The sequence below is a fragment of the Crinia signifera genome, chromosome 7, assembly GCF_055691185.1.
Source record: "Crinia signifera chromosome 7, ASM5569118v1, whole genome shotgun sequence".
In the NCBI taxonomy this organism is placed as follows: Eukaryota; Metazoa; Chordata; class Amphibia; order Anura; family Myobatrachidae; genus Crinia; species Crinia signifera.
In genome coordinates this window covers 105,229,343-105,246,386 of record NC_139223.1, presented here as the reverse complement: position 1 = coordinate 105,246,386, position 17,044 = coordinate 105,229,343, and the positions used below count along the sequence as shown (strand labels likewise).

Sequence of the window (17,044 nt, the reverse complement as noted above, 5' to 3'; positions counted from 1 at the left end):
ATCAATTGTGCCTGCTACACTAACACCATACCACGCATATCCCTCCAGATATAGGGAACCTCCCAGCCCTAAGGGCCAAGAAAAGGCTAAAAATTATATAATGAAATATAGCTACAAAATAGCATATTAACCTATACCCCCCCATTGAGTGTAAAACTGGGCACTGTGTCAGAAATTAACAGAGTTGCACAAGGGCAATACAACCCTAGTTATATATGCAAAAACCAGAGATTTCCTCATAGAAGTCAATCCCAGAATACGGATAAGCAGGACTCCACGGGTGAAATGTAATAGGATGAGAGATTCAGAAAGTGAGAGATTTGGTAAGAAATCTCCAGTTTTTTTAAACCGGCAATCATTGACACTTCCAAATCAAACTGGCTTTGCAGTGTAAATGATTGCCACTTTAAAAAAACTGGAGATTTCTTACCAAATCTCTCACTTTCTGAATCTCTCATCCTATTACATTTCCCCCCACATTTTAAAATACTATTTTCTTCACAATTTTTCACCACTAATATTCTGTATACACTATGTATGTTGTTAGTGATTGTTTGTATTTTTAATCTCTATTTCACCATGTCTAAAAATGCTTCATGACCCTGAGTTTCAAATAATAAAAGAAAAACGCAAGGGCCATTTTTAAGAAAAATTCTTTATAAAGTACAAAATTTCTTCTTTTTGTTACAAAAAAATGTTTTGTACCATTTTGGTGTGCATCTACCCCTGCAACCCCTTTTTTGCCTCTTTCTTAAACCTCCTGATACATAGGTTGTTTAAAGATAGCACCCCCACCAACTAAAGTAGAAAAGGTGGACCAAAATTTCCAAAAATACAGGAAATCAATAAAGTAGTGTGCAGACTCACCCTCCCCCTGTTTGATTTATTTTTTCAAACACAGCCTGTAACATGGCAGTTAGCAGGTGATTGGCTGGATGTTTATCTCTCCTTATCACCCTTGGATTTATCTCGTTAAAGCATCTGCCCCAATTATATTTATATAGCGCTTTTCTTACAATATGACTCAAAGTGCTGTACCATTGTCTTTACAGCTCGAAATACAAAATAAGCTTAACAGTGGATGTCAGTGAAATGCTTGAGTAAATAAGTACATCGTTAGTCTATTTTTAAAGGATTCTACAGTGGGGACTTCTCGCACTGTGCGAGGAAGAGAGTTCCATAGAGTTGGAGCAACAAAGTTCAAAGCTCAACCCCCGGATGAATTCAGGGAAATTCTGGGTACTGTTAGTAGTCCTTCAGTGGATCGTAGTAATCGAGTAGGACAGTAGGGAATCAGAAGCTGCTGCAGGTACCTTGGCCTCTGGTCATGTAGAGCCTTGAAAGTGAGTAAGCCAATCTTGAAAACAATTTGCCGTTTTACAGGTAGCCAGTGAAGTGCATAGAGAATGGGAGTTATGTGGCAGGAGCGGGACTGGTTAGTTAATAGTCTGGCGGCTGCATTTTGTACCAGCTGAAATTTTAGACCCATGTAGAGAGCATTGCAGTAGTCTAGTCGTGATGATATAAATGCATGTATGACTTTAGGCAGGTCTTCTGAGGGAATTAAGTGCTTGATTCTGGCTATGTTTCTCAGATGAAAGAATGAGGATTTGATTGTGGCTGACACCTGATGTTTAAGTGTCAGGCCATTATCCAGCACAACAACAAGATTCCGCACATGATCAGAGTTTTGTCAGTTGGCTATGCTGCCGTCTTGTCCTGTGATTTATCATCAGGACTTCTGTTGGCACTCATCCACTCCTGGAGCTCAGCTAGGCAGCCATTTAAGGTTGTTATTGTGTTATTGGTGCCTGCAGCAAAGGACAGGTACAGTTGGTTATCATCTGCATAGCAGTGGTAGACCAGGCCATGACGTCTGATTATGCCGCCAAGTGGAAGCATGTATACTGCAAAAAGCATGGGAGGTAGTATAGAACCCTGTGGGACACCACAAGACAACGGCACTGGTGGTCAAGAGTATACTCCAGATGAAATTCTCTGTGACCTGCCAGCGATTATTATATATAAATCAACATAGTAACGCCGTATCAATAAGAGTCGTACGCATCTGCTAATCTGTAACCAATGTGCCTTTGTTTACTACTTTCAATAAAAACTTTAATGCAAAAAAATATACAGTATATATATATATATATATATATATATATATACAGGATACAAATAAGCGGCACTCGGAGACTCAAGTACAGGTGAAGAGGTGGAAGTTTTATTCCATGTGCCCAAAAGAAAACGTTTCGGAGCTCGGGGGCCCCGTCGTCAGTTCAGGGAAGCACAACTGACGACGGGGCCCCCGAGCTCCGAAACGTTTTCTTTTGGGCACATGGAATAAAACTTCCACCTCTTCACCTGTACTTGAGTCTCTGAGTGCCGCTTATTTGTATCCTGTATATATATGTATGTATGGGGATCTGCTGTAATCAATAAAATATCACAACTGAATGGTATGATAATAGGCGAGAGGACATGGCACAGTCAGGGGCAAAATAAAATACTATAATAGAATATAAGGATGACAAACAACTAAGGGCCAGATGTATCAAGCTTCAAAAAGTGATAAAATGGAGAGTGATAAACAGCCAGCCAATCAGCTCCAACCTGTCATTTTTCGAACCCAGCCTGTAGCATGAGCGATTGGAGCAGATTGGTTGACTGTTTATCACTCTCCATTTTATCACTTTTTGAAGCTTGATACCCCCTGACGAAGTCCCTAGATGACGAAACGTGTTGGGCGTGGCCTAAACCTACAATGCTGTGCTTTTGAAGTTCCTATCCACGGAGGCCTCGGCGGCGGCGGCGAAAAGGCTGGTTCCGGCTATTCAAGTCGTTAGTGCACCGTGTTGGATACCACTGTGGCAAGCTGTTTGCCGTTTTCTATGATGTATGTGAGCCTGCACTTTTTAGTAAAATTTGTTTTACTCTTTGCTCATACTTGCGCTTTTTCTCTAATTTCTTTCTACATGGGATTGGGATACCTAAAGCTAAAGTCTGGCTTTGTTTGGAGAAAGCTGCGTACATCCGGATTAAAGGACGCACTTCTACTCTTTGAAACTTTGGCTGTGCGCAGTCTGGATCTACATTTTGTGTGTGTATATATATATATATATATATATATATATATATATATATATATATATATATATATATATATATATATATATAATTAGTAGAAACTATACATGTGGAATTTACACTGTTTTATTAGGGGCTATATTAAATGCCAGTCAGAACTGCTGTCTTGGAGAAAAGACTGCAGTTTCTGACTAGAATAGGTTGCAAGGGGTTCCGACCTACAGTATCAAATTTTAGCAGCTTTTTTCCAACATGTCGGAATGTTCCCACCGGTCAGGAACCAGGTGGATTGGCAGAATAAATGCCAATCTACCTGCTTTTGTCAGAAATGGGGGCCAAATCCAACAGGTGTTGGCCCTGTTTCCAATCATCTCAATCTGACTAAAAAAAGTTGCATTGAGGCAGGGAGGATGGCACTGGGTGAGCAGCAGCTCACCCGATGCCTTTCGCCACCTCCCGCATCACTTACCCATCTCGGGCCAGGTGAGAGCAGGTCACCTGGTGCTGTCCCGGCTCCTGCCACCTTCTCCCGACATGCTCACGGGAAACGGTCATCTGTCAGACCAGACTTAGGTCTACAGTAATTAGGTCGACCCCGGAAGGTCGACTGGCCCCAAGGTCGACAGGGTTAAAGGTCGACATGGGTTTAGGTCAACAGTCATTAGGTCGATATGAGTTTTTCAGTTTTTGAGCCGACATGTGCCGACAGGCGGTATTTCATGCCCTACAATCCACTAGGGCGTGGTGGGAGAATAAAATAGTGTGCCGAGCGTAGTGAGGCACCGTGCCCGAAGCATTGCAAGTGAAGCGAGGGGCTGTGGTTCAACTCCAACTGTGTCCATGTCGACTGTGTCGACATTCGGGGGAAAAACATGAAAAACTCATGTCGACCTAATGACTGTCGACCTAAACCCATGTCGACCTTGGTCCATGTCGGCCTTGACTCATGTTGACCTTTAACCCATGTCGACCTTGGGGCCAGTCGACCTTCCGGGGCCGAACTAATGACTGTAGACCTAAGTCTGGTCTGACAGATGTACCGATTCCGTGCTCACCCGGGTCCAGCCGGATGAGCATCAATCAGCGGCCAAATCAAACATTCGTATTTGGCTGCTGCATTAATAGGTATTGTCTGATCCATTCCAGCAAAAGAATGTCAGAATGGATCTGACACGACATGAATATACCCTTAAATATCTTAATAGGCTGATATACTTATGAAAAATACATTTCATTTACTCATACGTACCTTTTTGTACCTAGCATTGAACCACCACGCCCCAGCCAACCAGCAACATCATGCCAACTTACTTCTTTAATCTAAAAAAGGTAAATGAAAGTACAGAAATATACCAATAACCCAAATAAACATACAATAAAGATATATATGCACCCCATTTTTTCATACCCCTACTATCCAACTACGCATGGAGTTGATTTTATATAGTGTGGCGAGCGCAGCGAGCCACTGTGCCCGAAGCGTGGTGAGCGCAGCGAGCCCTGCGAGGGGACGCGGTCTCATAAGAAAAACGGGAGTCCAGATATTACATAAGTACCAAAAATCCTATTGTTTCGTTAACTTTGCAATCACATACCTTAGTTAAGCCCCTGTTGCCTGCTCTACAAGAAAGACATGTCCAAACTATGTTGTTAAAGACAGGCCCTTCCAGCTGTTGTGAAACTACACACCCCAGCATGCCTTGCCATAGTTCTAGCATTCCCTAATAGCAAAACTGTGGTAAGGCATAATGGGACTTGTAGTTTCACAACAGCTGGAGGGCCAAAGTTTGGACATGCCTGTTGTAGAGGAAAGTTAGTATTAGAAAAAAGAATAATCTTCTATATATACAGTAGGAAATTCTCTGAGATAATTTTGATGATCTCTCCCTCATTTAGTGATTGGCATTAATATAAACAAAATATCTAGGTCCTTCCTTACCACCTTTAGCAATGCATCAGTCTGACCGACTATAAACCCAAATAGAAACAACCAGATCACCACAAAATATTTGCAAATTCATCAACAGATTATGTAAATATTTAGGGGCAAAAATTTACATTCTCATTCCAGAATATACTTAAGCAGTTATTTTTTCATTGATTATTAGAACAAAAGAGCTGTAGACAATTGCTGTCCATACTCAAAATATAAATGCAACTTAATTACAAACAGTTTGTGAATTACCACATATTATTGAGAAATTGTTAAATGTTTAGCGAAGCATTGCTCAGATTAAGGGTGTCCAGTTTTACCTGTCCGTTTGACAGTCCTTCAAATCCATCATTTACTATGTAAATCTTATGACCCTGAGAAATTCCAATTCGCACAGCAGATCGAACCGCAGCGTTCATTCCAGCGGCTGGGGCACCAACATTCAGAACTGCCAAACTGAAGTTACTCTGCAATTAAGGGGGAAAAAAGAATGCCACCGCAATTATGTTTATTTATTTACCGCAATTATTTACCGCAAAGAAACGTACTGAAAGTAAATCAGCTAGGAAATCCAAACACTTCAACAAACATTAACTAATAGTTCTTTAGATTGGGGGTATACAATGGCCCTTCCTGTAATTATTAGTTTATGGGACCAACATAATAAAATATTATATGCTTAAAGTTTGGGCCACCAGTCTGTCTGACCATTTATTGCCCTCGGTGAAGCCAACTGTGAAAACTCACTAAGAAAAAGTGTAGCTGCAAGTCACAGGAGCACATACTGCACCTGCAATCTCCTCTGCTGTCGCTGATAAAGGAATTATGGTCATTCTTCCCTTTGATCTCCAAGTGCTCATAAAGGTCTCCTGACAAACCAACTGCTTCTGTCCTGTTCTGGTGACTGCTCTTGCACCCAGTGGTCTATTTGTCTGCCCTCCATGTTCCATTCCAGTGCCAAGATTAACAGCTCAATTACAAAAAGACATAGCCTGTGGTATACCACTACACTACTTGCACCACCTCCCTCAGTGTGTCCATGCCTCGATCCTGTCTGCACTGCTAGCAATGGCAGACTGCTTAACTGACTTTTTTTCTCCCAAAACCCCTTCAGAAATGGTCTGTTTTTTTAATGAGTGAATTAGGTGAAGAACATATATTTAAACTTATTCAACATGATTTTATTTTTAAAACATCTGATCACCAAATGTGAAGGAAGTGAAAATTAAAAATGTTTGCAATACTGTTTAACGAAATGTTTTATTATTGTATTTCATTCTTGGCAATAAAAACAACTTTGAAAAAAAAAAAAAAAAAAAAAACAACATCTGCTCCCATTGGACATCCAGAACATTGGAAGACATTGTGACCATTGAACTTTTAAATCCCCAAGTATCTGCTCATCTTAGCAGTCACCAAGTAAACAAGGGAAGTGGTGGTTTAAATTATTCTTCCTGTGCGGCTGCTCCATTGTGGGTCCTGCTATGTTGACCAAACAGCAGACAATAAGGGAGGGTGCATGGAGACAGAGGGGCCAGGTGGTTCTTTTGTGAGTGATGGCTGCTGGAAGGCTACAAACCGGAACCCGCCCACACTGTGGGGCATATGGATAGTGTCCAGGTCACCAGAGGTGTAGGATGCGGTTGAACTTGAACGGTTGGCATCTCATATGTCCTGGTGAACTCAGGCACTATTACATATGCTACTGTATGTATTGGACTGCTCACATCCTTTACAATCAGATAACACATGATCTTTTATGGTGGCACAGGTTGCAACCATGCCAGGCAAGTGGTTAAAGACTTATCCTATTCATGGAAACTAAAGGGGTGTACACACGGAGAACGTTTAACAGGAGATTTTGACTAGATAGGCAAAATCTCCTAGAAGATTAGCCAAAATCTCCCTATTTTTCTCCTGCTTAGTCAATATTGTCTAGCAGAAATTGCTTAGCATTGATTGACTGTACAGGCAAGAAAATTTTGACTAGATCATAGACTATCATTGCTTAGACAAAATCGCTTAGCCAAAATCTCTCCCAAAATTGCTTAGTCAAAATTGTCCATTAGTCAAAATATCCCCGTGTTTACACCCCTTAACTTTTTCACCACAATGGCATGTAGATATATATTTAACTGTAAAGGTAAACCAATTTCCAACCTGTACTGTGGCAACTTGGACTTTGACTGCTATGTACAGCTGGAGCCTTAAATGGACTACCTAATTACGCTAATTATATTACCTTAAGATACTCATACAATTCTGCCACTATTGAAAGTGTTAGATCTAAGAAATGTTCAGTTTACAAGCCTCACTTTGCTTTATCTACACTATATATTATTCAGTAGCAGTTTAAAGTAGGGGTGTGCACTGGGCACATTTTCGAGTTTCCAGTTTTGTGTCTTTATCGTTGGCTGTGTTTTGGATCTGGATCTGTTCCAAAAACACCACCCTTTTCGTGGTTTGTATTTTGTGCTTCGTGTTTTGGATCTAGATTTTTTTTTCCAAAACCATAAAAACTGCTAAAATCACAGAATTTGGGGCTTTTTTTTTTTTTTGCTCCTACGCTATTATTAACCTCAATAACATTAATTTCCACTCATTTCCAGTCTATCCTGAACACCTCACAATGCTGTTTTTAGGCCAAAAGGTTGCACGAGGTAGCTGGATGACTATGCTAAGTGACACAAGTGGGTGCCACAAATACGTGCAACAGACAGGATGGCAGTTTGAAAAATTGTGCCAAAAAATGCTCCAGAGAGCACATAAAGCAAAGAAAACAGGTGCATGATTGAATTGTCCTTGGGTCCTCCCACCCAGCCTTATGTTGTGTTAAAAGGACATGCAGAGTTTAACAAACCATTTCAGCAACAGAGTCTGCCAACTGTGGCTCAAATAATTGTTTTTTTTTTTGGACACACACACACACACACACACACACACACAAAAAAGAGTTGCTCTATCTGTTGTATAAGCCCAGGGGTGCTGCGTATTGATGCACGTGGAGGACAAACAACAAAAGATCAGAAAAAGTGACACAAGTGAGCTGCACAAACACCGGCACATCTAGCAGTGGCACTACAGTGACAGATAGAATGGCAGTTTAAAAACTAGGCCCCTTGCAGCGGATACAACAAGAGAAGCAGCATGGAGCGTGTGTGGAGGGGATTGGTATGAAATCCCAGCGGTCGGAATCCCGGCGGTCAAAATCCCAACGCCGAAATTCCGACAAGGGGGGGCGTGGATCGCACCCCCTTGCGGGCTCGCTGCACTCACCACGCAGCGGGCCTGGTGCCTCTAATTTATTCTCCCTCTATGGGTCCTCAAAACCCATAGAGGGACAAAGTGCCGGGATTTCGGCAGTTGGGATTCCAGCCACCGGGATTCCGTCCGCCTTGATTCCAACTGCATCCTGTGTGGAGAGACGGGAGAAAGGCATCAACATGCATTGGCATTTGCAAAGTGGTACGATAGGAGGGATTGTGTTTTCAATTAATTTTGCATTGAAGACAGCAAAGAGATGAAAATAGACTTTGGAAAAGATAAACTAACTTTTAGTTGTCTAGGAGAACATGATAGTCTTTAACACTAAAATTAAGTTGACCTGTATCAGTCTATTGACCCCCAATAAGTCCAAACAAACAGTTATAATGTAAAGTTTCCATCTTACAGTTTGGGCCTTATTCAGATTACTTCGTTCCTCCTTGCGTTCGCACGGAGAACTGATGTTTTATGTCTGCATGCGCAGGCGTGTTTCTGCACATGTGCAGACACAGGGTGTATGCACCCACGGCGAACTGGTGCATGCACCCTACACGCAGATCAGGGGGCTGAGAAGGGTGGGGGGCGCCGGGTAGCCCCATTAGCATATGGGAATGCCCAGCATTCCGCTGGGCGTTCTCAGGCTAATGAGGCCGTGACGGACATTCGGGCAGCTGACATCAACTCGTGTCAGCTTCACGCCCTGTCCTTGCACAGAGCACCCACAGTTTAGAGTGACTATATATGTCTCTCTGAACTGCGTGCGGCGGGAGAAATCATTCGATGATCTGCGACCATTGAATGATTTCTCCCCGCCTGCTAATGGATGGTTATGTAAATCATCCATTTGCAGCCGTGCGAGGGGGGGCGGAGCGGGTCTGATGGACTTGCAAGGCTGCGAGTTTCGCAGCCTTGCAAGTCAATCAGAATAAGGTCCTTAATGTAGTAATCTTAAAAATATGTCTTCTGGACCTGAAACACCAGAAAGTACCATTAAGACAGTGCGAAAGTGCACACAGCTTTGGGGATCTGACATTGCCTCCATCCTGCCCATTTAAATATGGAGGAAAGGCATCTAATTTGATTTTTTCAGTCACATTCACATTTCAATGTACAGAATGGAGGACAATCAATAAAAGATCAGGAAACAATTCCTACTACTAATGCTGAAGCTACTGGCACCAGTCATGACACGGACATGCAAGTCTATCAATATCATCTGCTCAGGCTGATGCACTTAGAGGGAATGTAAAATCCAACACCTAAGCAGAATAATAATGAACAACCCTAAACTATCTACAGAGAAATGCTATTCACATCAGGAAGTGTCAAGAAAACCTTGACCTATGTTCATGACTGGTGGTGCAGAGTCTCATGGAGATGGAAGCCCTCGTCCCACTCAAAAAATGTAAAACAAAAGCTTGTTAAAACACAGGAACTAACGGTGCATTCAAATATCACAAATCCCCAAGCAGAGTCCAATTGTGTCCACGGTTTGTGATATCTAGGCATGACCCTATTGTACAGTAACTACACTAGCTGGTGGGGAAATAATTCTGTTTTTGAATACTATTTAGGTTTACAAGGAACAAGGAAGATGAAGTATGACAGCAATCACCTAGTCGCAAAGCAAATTACAGAGGCTATAGCAACTATTTTGCTGTTAGACGTGCATCCAATATCCGCCAGTGGGATTTACACAGTTGATTGACGTACTGTGTGTCCGCTCTCCATTCAACTTCATTAGACAAGCAATTCCCAGACTGTACAAGGGACATTATTTAAAAAAAAAGTGTCAATAGTGTCAATTCAGAAATGCCATTGTACCCACTGTCCACAGGACAAAGTGGAGCTTATTATCTGTATTCCCTTACCACATGTATTATTGTACGCAAACACATTCACTGTATGGATAATTTATGTTGTGAGACAAATAACTGCAAATTCCAAAAAGTCCCATGTTTTTCTGCAGCAATTTATTTCATAGTGAAGGCTAATTTTATTCCATTAAATGACAGTGGCATGAAGGAGAAGCTGTCGGTGGCCTGAAAAGATTGGTCAATCTATTGAAATCAAATCACTGTATTTTGGCCACTGTACTTAATCTAAGGTATTGTAAACCTGTATCTTTGTTCCTGATGGACACAAAACACACCCATGTCTACTATCACTGAATATGAGGGGGGGAATTTACTAAGAATACGAATACAAAAAATTGTATTCGTATTCTTAATACGAATCAATATGGCTGTTTCAGCCGTATGCAAAGTCATGTTCCAGAGGGGAATTTACAAAGCAGTCAAATACGACTTTCTCAGCTCCTGATTGGCCGCCAGGTGGCCAATAGAATCATTCAGAGGAGAGGTGCGGAAGATGAAACATCTCTGCGCCTTCCTCAGTCCGATGCGGGGAGCTGCCGGAATCGCCGGAATGTGGCAGAAGACCAGGACTACGTCGGATCAAGAGGACAGATCTTCGCAGGAGGACCTGGGTGAGTTGGATTTCTTTCCACAAGTCCCCCATGGATTACCTCGGAGCCAGACGCCGGACGCCGACATGGACCCGAACGCCAACATGGACCAGGACACCGTACCAAGACCCAGGGACCTACCTACGGGCTGTGTTTATTTGACTATTTTTATTACTGTGGAACTTGTGGTTCTCCAAGTCCTAGCTTGCGGGGGAGGCTTGCTGGGACTCATAGTTTCACAGTATTAAACAATAGTTTATTCGTTTTTTTTACACTGAATCAGCTCAATGCCCACCACCCAGGGGCATCGAGGACAGCACCAGGCTTCAGCCTGTTCAGGTAAGTCCTGGAGGGGGGGACCCCTTTATTGGGGGGACCCCACTCCCCCAGGGCCCCTGGCCAGGCTGACTGGTCGGTAGGGTTAATGCTTTGGCCGTGGGACCTTATATAATAAGTGTCCCCCGGCTGTGGCATTACCCTGCTTGCTGGTTTGGCCTGGGGCTGGTTCTTAAAATACAGAGGACCCCTAGTCATTTTGTCCCCCGTATTTTGGGAACCAGCCCCGGACCTGGGGCTGGTTTTAAAAAATCAGCGAAGCCCCTATTTGCCGGGTTTCCTGATTTTTTTATTACCAGCCCCGGCTCTGTCAGCCTGGTGCTGGTTACGGCTGTGGGGGGGAACCCCACGCCGTTTATTTATTTATTTTTCTATTTTTTAACACTGAAGCCTACACGGATCTGACTGATCCGTGCAGGTTTCTGCCAAATACGTCAGGAAAATAAAGTGTATTTTCCTGCCGTATATTCGCGGCTGTTTCACGCCAATTAGCGGCCGTATTTTCAATACGGCCGCTTAGTAAATCAGGAACCACCATTCTTTTGAATGGTGATTTCTGTCGTATTCTATCGATGGTGTATTCATTCGTATTTGAAAATACAAATACAAATGTCCCATCAATAAGGATACAAATTCGTATTTTTTGCCAAAAATACGTATACGCCCCCCAAAAAATCGTATTTTCGTATGAAAATACGATTTTTTTTCACAAATTTTTGTTCGTAAATTTCCCCCGATGTCTCCACTGAAAGAATGGTGGTGGCATATTTATTTATTCAGTGACAGTATCCAAATAGGCATGCCAGACAGTCCATTTATTATATTTATAATTTCTTAAATAGCACAGAATATTCCATTGTGCATCTCTGTTGGAGCAACAGTGATAAAACAAACTGGGCAGTAGTATTAACAGACCAATATAGAGGTAGGAGGGCCCTGTTTGCAAGCTTATAATCATATAATATATTGGAAGAAAAGATGCAATGTTTTAGTTGGACCTTGCACAAACTACCTTTGTTTTACTCCAGTGTGTCGATTCTTCACTGCAATTTAATATCTAATACAGCACCTCAGGACAACAGCAACTATCTCCCACAGTGGCCGTATAACTCTCCAGTGTGTTGTCACGCGTCCGTAACGCAATTTCAAATTTACAGCAGCACCCCTCTCCTACAGGACTGGACTTAAACAACAGTATCACTGGACTGGACTTGTTTTTATACTGCAGTATCACTGGACTGGAATTATAAAGTAGTACCACTGGACTGGAATTATACAACAGTATTACTAGACTGGCAGTATCACTGGACCGAATTTATGCAGCAGTCTCATTGGACTGGAATTACACAGTAGTATCACTAGAATGGAATATTACAACAGTACCATGGGACTAGAATTATACAGAAGTATCACTGGACAGGAATTATACAGCAGTATCACTGGACTGTAACGGTAGTACCACTGGTTTTTAATGGGAGTACCAATGGATTGGATTTATGCAGCAATATCACTGGACTGTGATTTTACAGCAATATCACTGGACTGGGATTATACAGCAGTATCACTGGACTGGGATTATACAGCAGTATCACTGGACTGGGATTATACAGCAGTATCACTGGACTGGGATTATACAGCAGTATCACTGGAATGGGATTATACAGCAGTATCACTGGACTGGGATTATACAGCAGTATCACTGGACTGGGATTATACAGCAGTATCACTGGACTGCACTTTAATGGCTGTATCACTGGACTTTAACTGCAGTACCAATGGACAGGATTTATGCAGAAGTACCACTGGACTGGATTTATACGGCAGTACCACTGGACTGGATTTACACAGCAGTATCACTGGACTGTGATTATGCAGCAGACGATTGTACGGCATTACCACCGGACAAATTTTGTACCAAAACAGCCATATATGGTAATCATCATCACGAATGGCTGCCATGCTGTCCACCATACTAGCAGGATATATCATCAGTTTGAGGGTATAGTGTGTATTACAATTATATGATTTCCTTCCTTTCAAATCAAGGGAGTAACATTGGCGAATCTAAAAGGTAAAAAAATTGCACTAAGAGATACAGATGGATCGCCTCTCATTCTTGCCGCCATCGCAGAGGTTTTGGTGACCCTCTTTTCCTCTTGCGCTCCCGTCCGCCAAGGGGTGTGGATGCTCACCATGCAATAAAAATCAGCCCCGCTGGTTGGCTAATGCTCCAAACTAGCGGCAAAATGATATACTGTACTGTTGGAACCCCGTCATTCTTGTGAACATCACTGCGGCTCAAATGTACTGTACAACTGTGTAATGAGGAGAGATAAAAACTCCTCCCTAAGTTCCCGGATGCCAAAACTCTGCGTTTACCCTCTTTATACAGTATTTCCTGTTTGCGGTACTCAGTAGTAATGTGCTAGGTGGATAGTTGGAGGGGACCCTACATACGGTTGCTTGCCACTTCCCTTACTGATGTCATATAAATGACTGCTCTGAAAGTCAAGAATCTCCTCTTTCATATGGTATCAGTCTCAAGTCTTTAGGACACAAAGAACCAGAGATATCAGGGTGCAAAGAAGACACATTTTTCCCTATTGACTAAAAGGACCCATTAATTCAAACCCACCATGGGTTCTGATGCTTGCAGTTACCCTTTCCGGGGTCTCAGAAACTTGGGGTTCATATCTTCTGGTAGATAAACATCTCCTCTTCCATACGAACCCAGTTCTGAGCCAATTTGATCAAGGTAACCAGAGAAATGAAGCTTTAAGCTTATTTAAATGTATCCATAGGGTTAATAAGGGCCATTGCGTAGTGAGTACCTAGTGAAAGAGCTTTACGGTATCAATTGGAATAAAATAGTTGATACTATGAGATTTAATCGTTTGAGTGCCAAGTGAATTTGTCAAAATAAGTGTGAAATTTTCACGTAACCATTTTTATTCATCATAATGACCTGTAATGTCTACCTTACATGGGAAATCTAATCTTTTTTTTTTGACACATTTTTATTTACATTTATGTAACAAATGTGAGCAGCTCTGGCATTTTTAGCAGATATTATGCATATCTCTCACATAGATGTTGGCACTCAAAGGGTTGATAAACTTCTCAATCATATCCACACTGCATTATTGCAGCAGTATTATAATTGTGTCTACTCAGGAATCTATTTTTGTTTCAAGAGTTTATTTGAGTTATCGGTTTTTATCCACCTCCATGTGATGTGTCTTGCTTCATGCAACTCCACATTACTTACAGTATGACACAGGTAAATTAAGAGCATGCATAAACTGCAGATAAGGTGAACATGCAAGGATGATTTTCACCAAGACTCAGCCAAGGAGTATGTTGGGTGGTGAAAGGACAATCGGGGATATCTGTTATACACTAATATTCTCCATAACAGTACATAAAAGTATAATAACATTACAAACCAGTCTTTCAGTATGTTGTGGTCCTTTAAACTACCATACCAACTACCTATGCATTGTTATTCATGTATGCATAACTGCGCTTTAGATTACATTTACATTTTAAGCGTGGCAGTTGTTTTTATTTCATCTAAACTATACTTGCAATTTATAAATGATATTACCTTTATTTCAGATGGCTTCTTGTGTGAAAGTAGCTTGTAAATGTTCCAGTTATTTTCAAAGCTCCTATTTAAAAGAAAACAACAAGTAGAAGTTTCAACTTTTCAGTATTATTCTTAAATCTAAAAAATAATATAAAAATCTATTTTAATATTTTGCATTGATTCCCAAATACTGTTTTTGGGACCCATTTTGGGTGCCAAAATACCAAATTCATGGTATTTCTAGAACTGAATATTATGCTAAAGCGAAGTCTAGAGCATGGCTCTTGTTCTGCGCACAATAAGACTCTCCACTGGGATGTGGTCATTTGGTCTACAGCATGATAATCAACAGTCCTTAGGTCGACAGTGATTAGGTCTACACCCTTATGTTGACATAGGAAAAGGTCAACATGGGAAAAGGTCGACAGGGAAAAAGGTTGAAAGGTCATTATTTCGATAGTTCGACAATCAAAAGGTCGACATGAGTTTTTTCACAGTTTTTGAGCCGACATGTGCCGACAGGCAGTATTTCATGCCCTACCATCCACTAGGGCGTGTTGGAGAATAAAATAGTGTGCAGAGCATAGCGAGGCTCCGTGCCCGAGTCATCGTGGTGCACTTTAAACTGTGTCCATGTCGACATTCAGGTAAAAAAGTGAAAACCCCATGTCAACCTTTTGACTGTCGACCTAGACATTGTCGAACTAATGACCTGTTGAACTAACGACCTGTCAACTAGACCCATGTCAACCTGTTCCCATGTCGACCTAGACCCATGTCGACCTAAGGGTGTCGACCTAATGACTGTCAACCATCATGCTGTAGACCAAATGATCCCAACCCTCTCCACTAGTCTCCAAACTTTCAAGTGTTCCCTGAAAACTCACCTCTTCAGACAAGCCTATCATAGTTAAGTTCTACACGCATAACCCTCTGAGGCACTTATGTATTATATAGCTTCCCTTCAGGACCTACAAGCTATGCTATTACTGGTGCCTGTCCTTGTGTTTCCCTCCTATATCCCTATAGATTGTAAGCTTGCAGCAGGGCCCTCCTACCTCCAAGTCTGTCTGTTGTTACCCAGTTTGTTTTATCACTGTCTACTATTGTAAAGCGCAACTGAATCTTCTGCGCTATATAAAAAACTGTCAATAAATAAACGGTTCAAAAGATGGCAAAATACACTGCAGTTGTAGAGACAGAGTGATGCTGGGGACAAATTGCTTTGTAGTTAACCCCTAAAAAATTTCTACAGTTTTTAACAATAAAAGTTTATTCCTCTTACTGTTTGACTATGTGGTTCATTTAACCCATATTGAAGCACTAGGAAGATCAGGGGAGATTCAGACCTGTTAGCATGGCTGCACTTTTTGCAGATGGACAAAACCATGCTGCACTGCAGGTGGGGCAAATGCAACATGTGCAGAGAGTGTTAAGGTGCCCATACACTGCTGTGATGTAGGAGCACCCGATACCCTGCGAGCCGCTCATCTCGCCGCCATGAGGGAGGTCCAACTTCGGGTGGTTGGGCGGCCAGCAGGTCCGACCACCCGACACAGGTCCGATGCATCGGACCTGAGGGGACATCAAACTGACCAGCGTGAATCGCGGGAGGGGGGGGGGGGGTCGCGAATCATGGGAGGGGGGGTGCAGGGGGGGCTAGAATTGCGGTGGGGGGGTGCGTGGGGGGTCCGCGAATCGTGGGAGGGGGCACGGGGGTGCAGCGAATTGCACTAGTATAGTGCTACATAAAATGTTGGAAGCGTTTAAGGGTTAATAAGAATAACCATTGTGATATTGACATTTCAACTTTTTGTTATTTTAAATGTACAGCGCTATCTATTTCCAAATCAGTAATAAATATTGTTAAATATGTAAAAGCAAAAACAAGTGTTAATCAATCAGTTAAGGCCCATACACACTAGGCGACTTTGAGCTGAAAGCATCTCAAAACTGCCTGTTTGAGCGGCTTTCAGCTCAAAGCCGCCCAGTGTGTATTCCCCAGCGATGAGCGCTGCTGCGCGCTCCCGCATCATAGCCGGGAAAGCCGCTCATCTGCTGGTAATACCACCACATGAGCGGCGTTGAATAGGGCTTTGCATAGCTCTGCGCTATGCAACGCGACGTCCTCCCCCCCCCCCCCTGTCTGCGCCGGGCAGGGGGAAAGCCGCTCAGTGTGTATGCACTGAGCGGCTTTCCCCGCAGCAATGATTGACATCATCACTGTCCATACACGCTGGGCATAGTCACCCAGTATGTATGGACCTTAACAGTATATAGTGTGCTAGAGTAAATTATGCTTAACATTGTTTCTTATAAGAGGCTTGGATGGAAAACAGATTTTATTACTATAGTAAGGTAATAC

At 42.3% G+C, this 17,044-nt stretch overlaps 1 protein-coding gene across 1 annotated transcript in view; it reads right to left on the bottom strand.

Moving 5' to 3' along the window:
- Window positions 1-17,044, bottom strand: part of PFKL (phosphofructokinase, liver type) — a 160,604-nt gene that overhangs the window by 82,810 nt on the left and 60,750 nt on the right. Inside the window, exons 10-12 of the mRNA XM_083153592.1 lie at window positions 14,698-14,761; window positions 5,344-5,490; window positions 4,340-4,410 (exon numbers count right to left, since the gene is read on the bottom strand). Of these exons, the coding sequence (XP_083009718.1) occupies window positions 4,340-4,410; window positions 5,344-5,490; window positions 14,698-14,761 (282 nt within the window). The remainder of the gene's footprint in view (window positions 1-4,339; window positions 4,411-5,343; window positions 5,491-14,697; window positions 14,762-17,044) is intronic.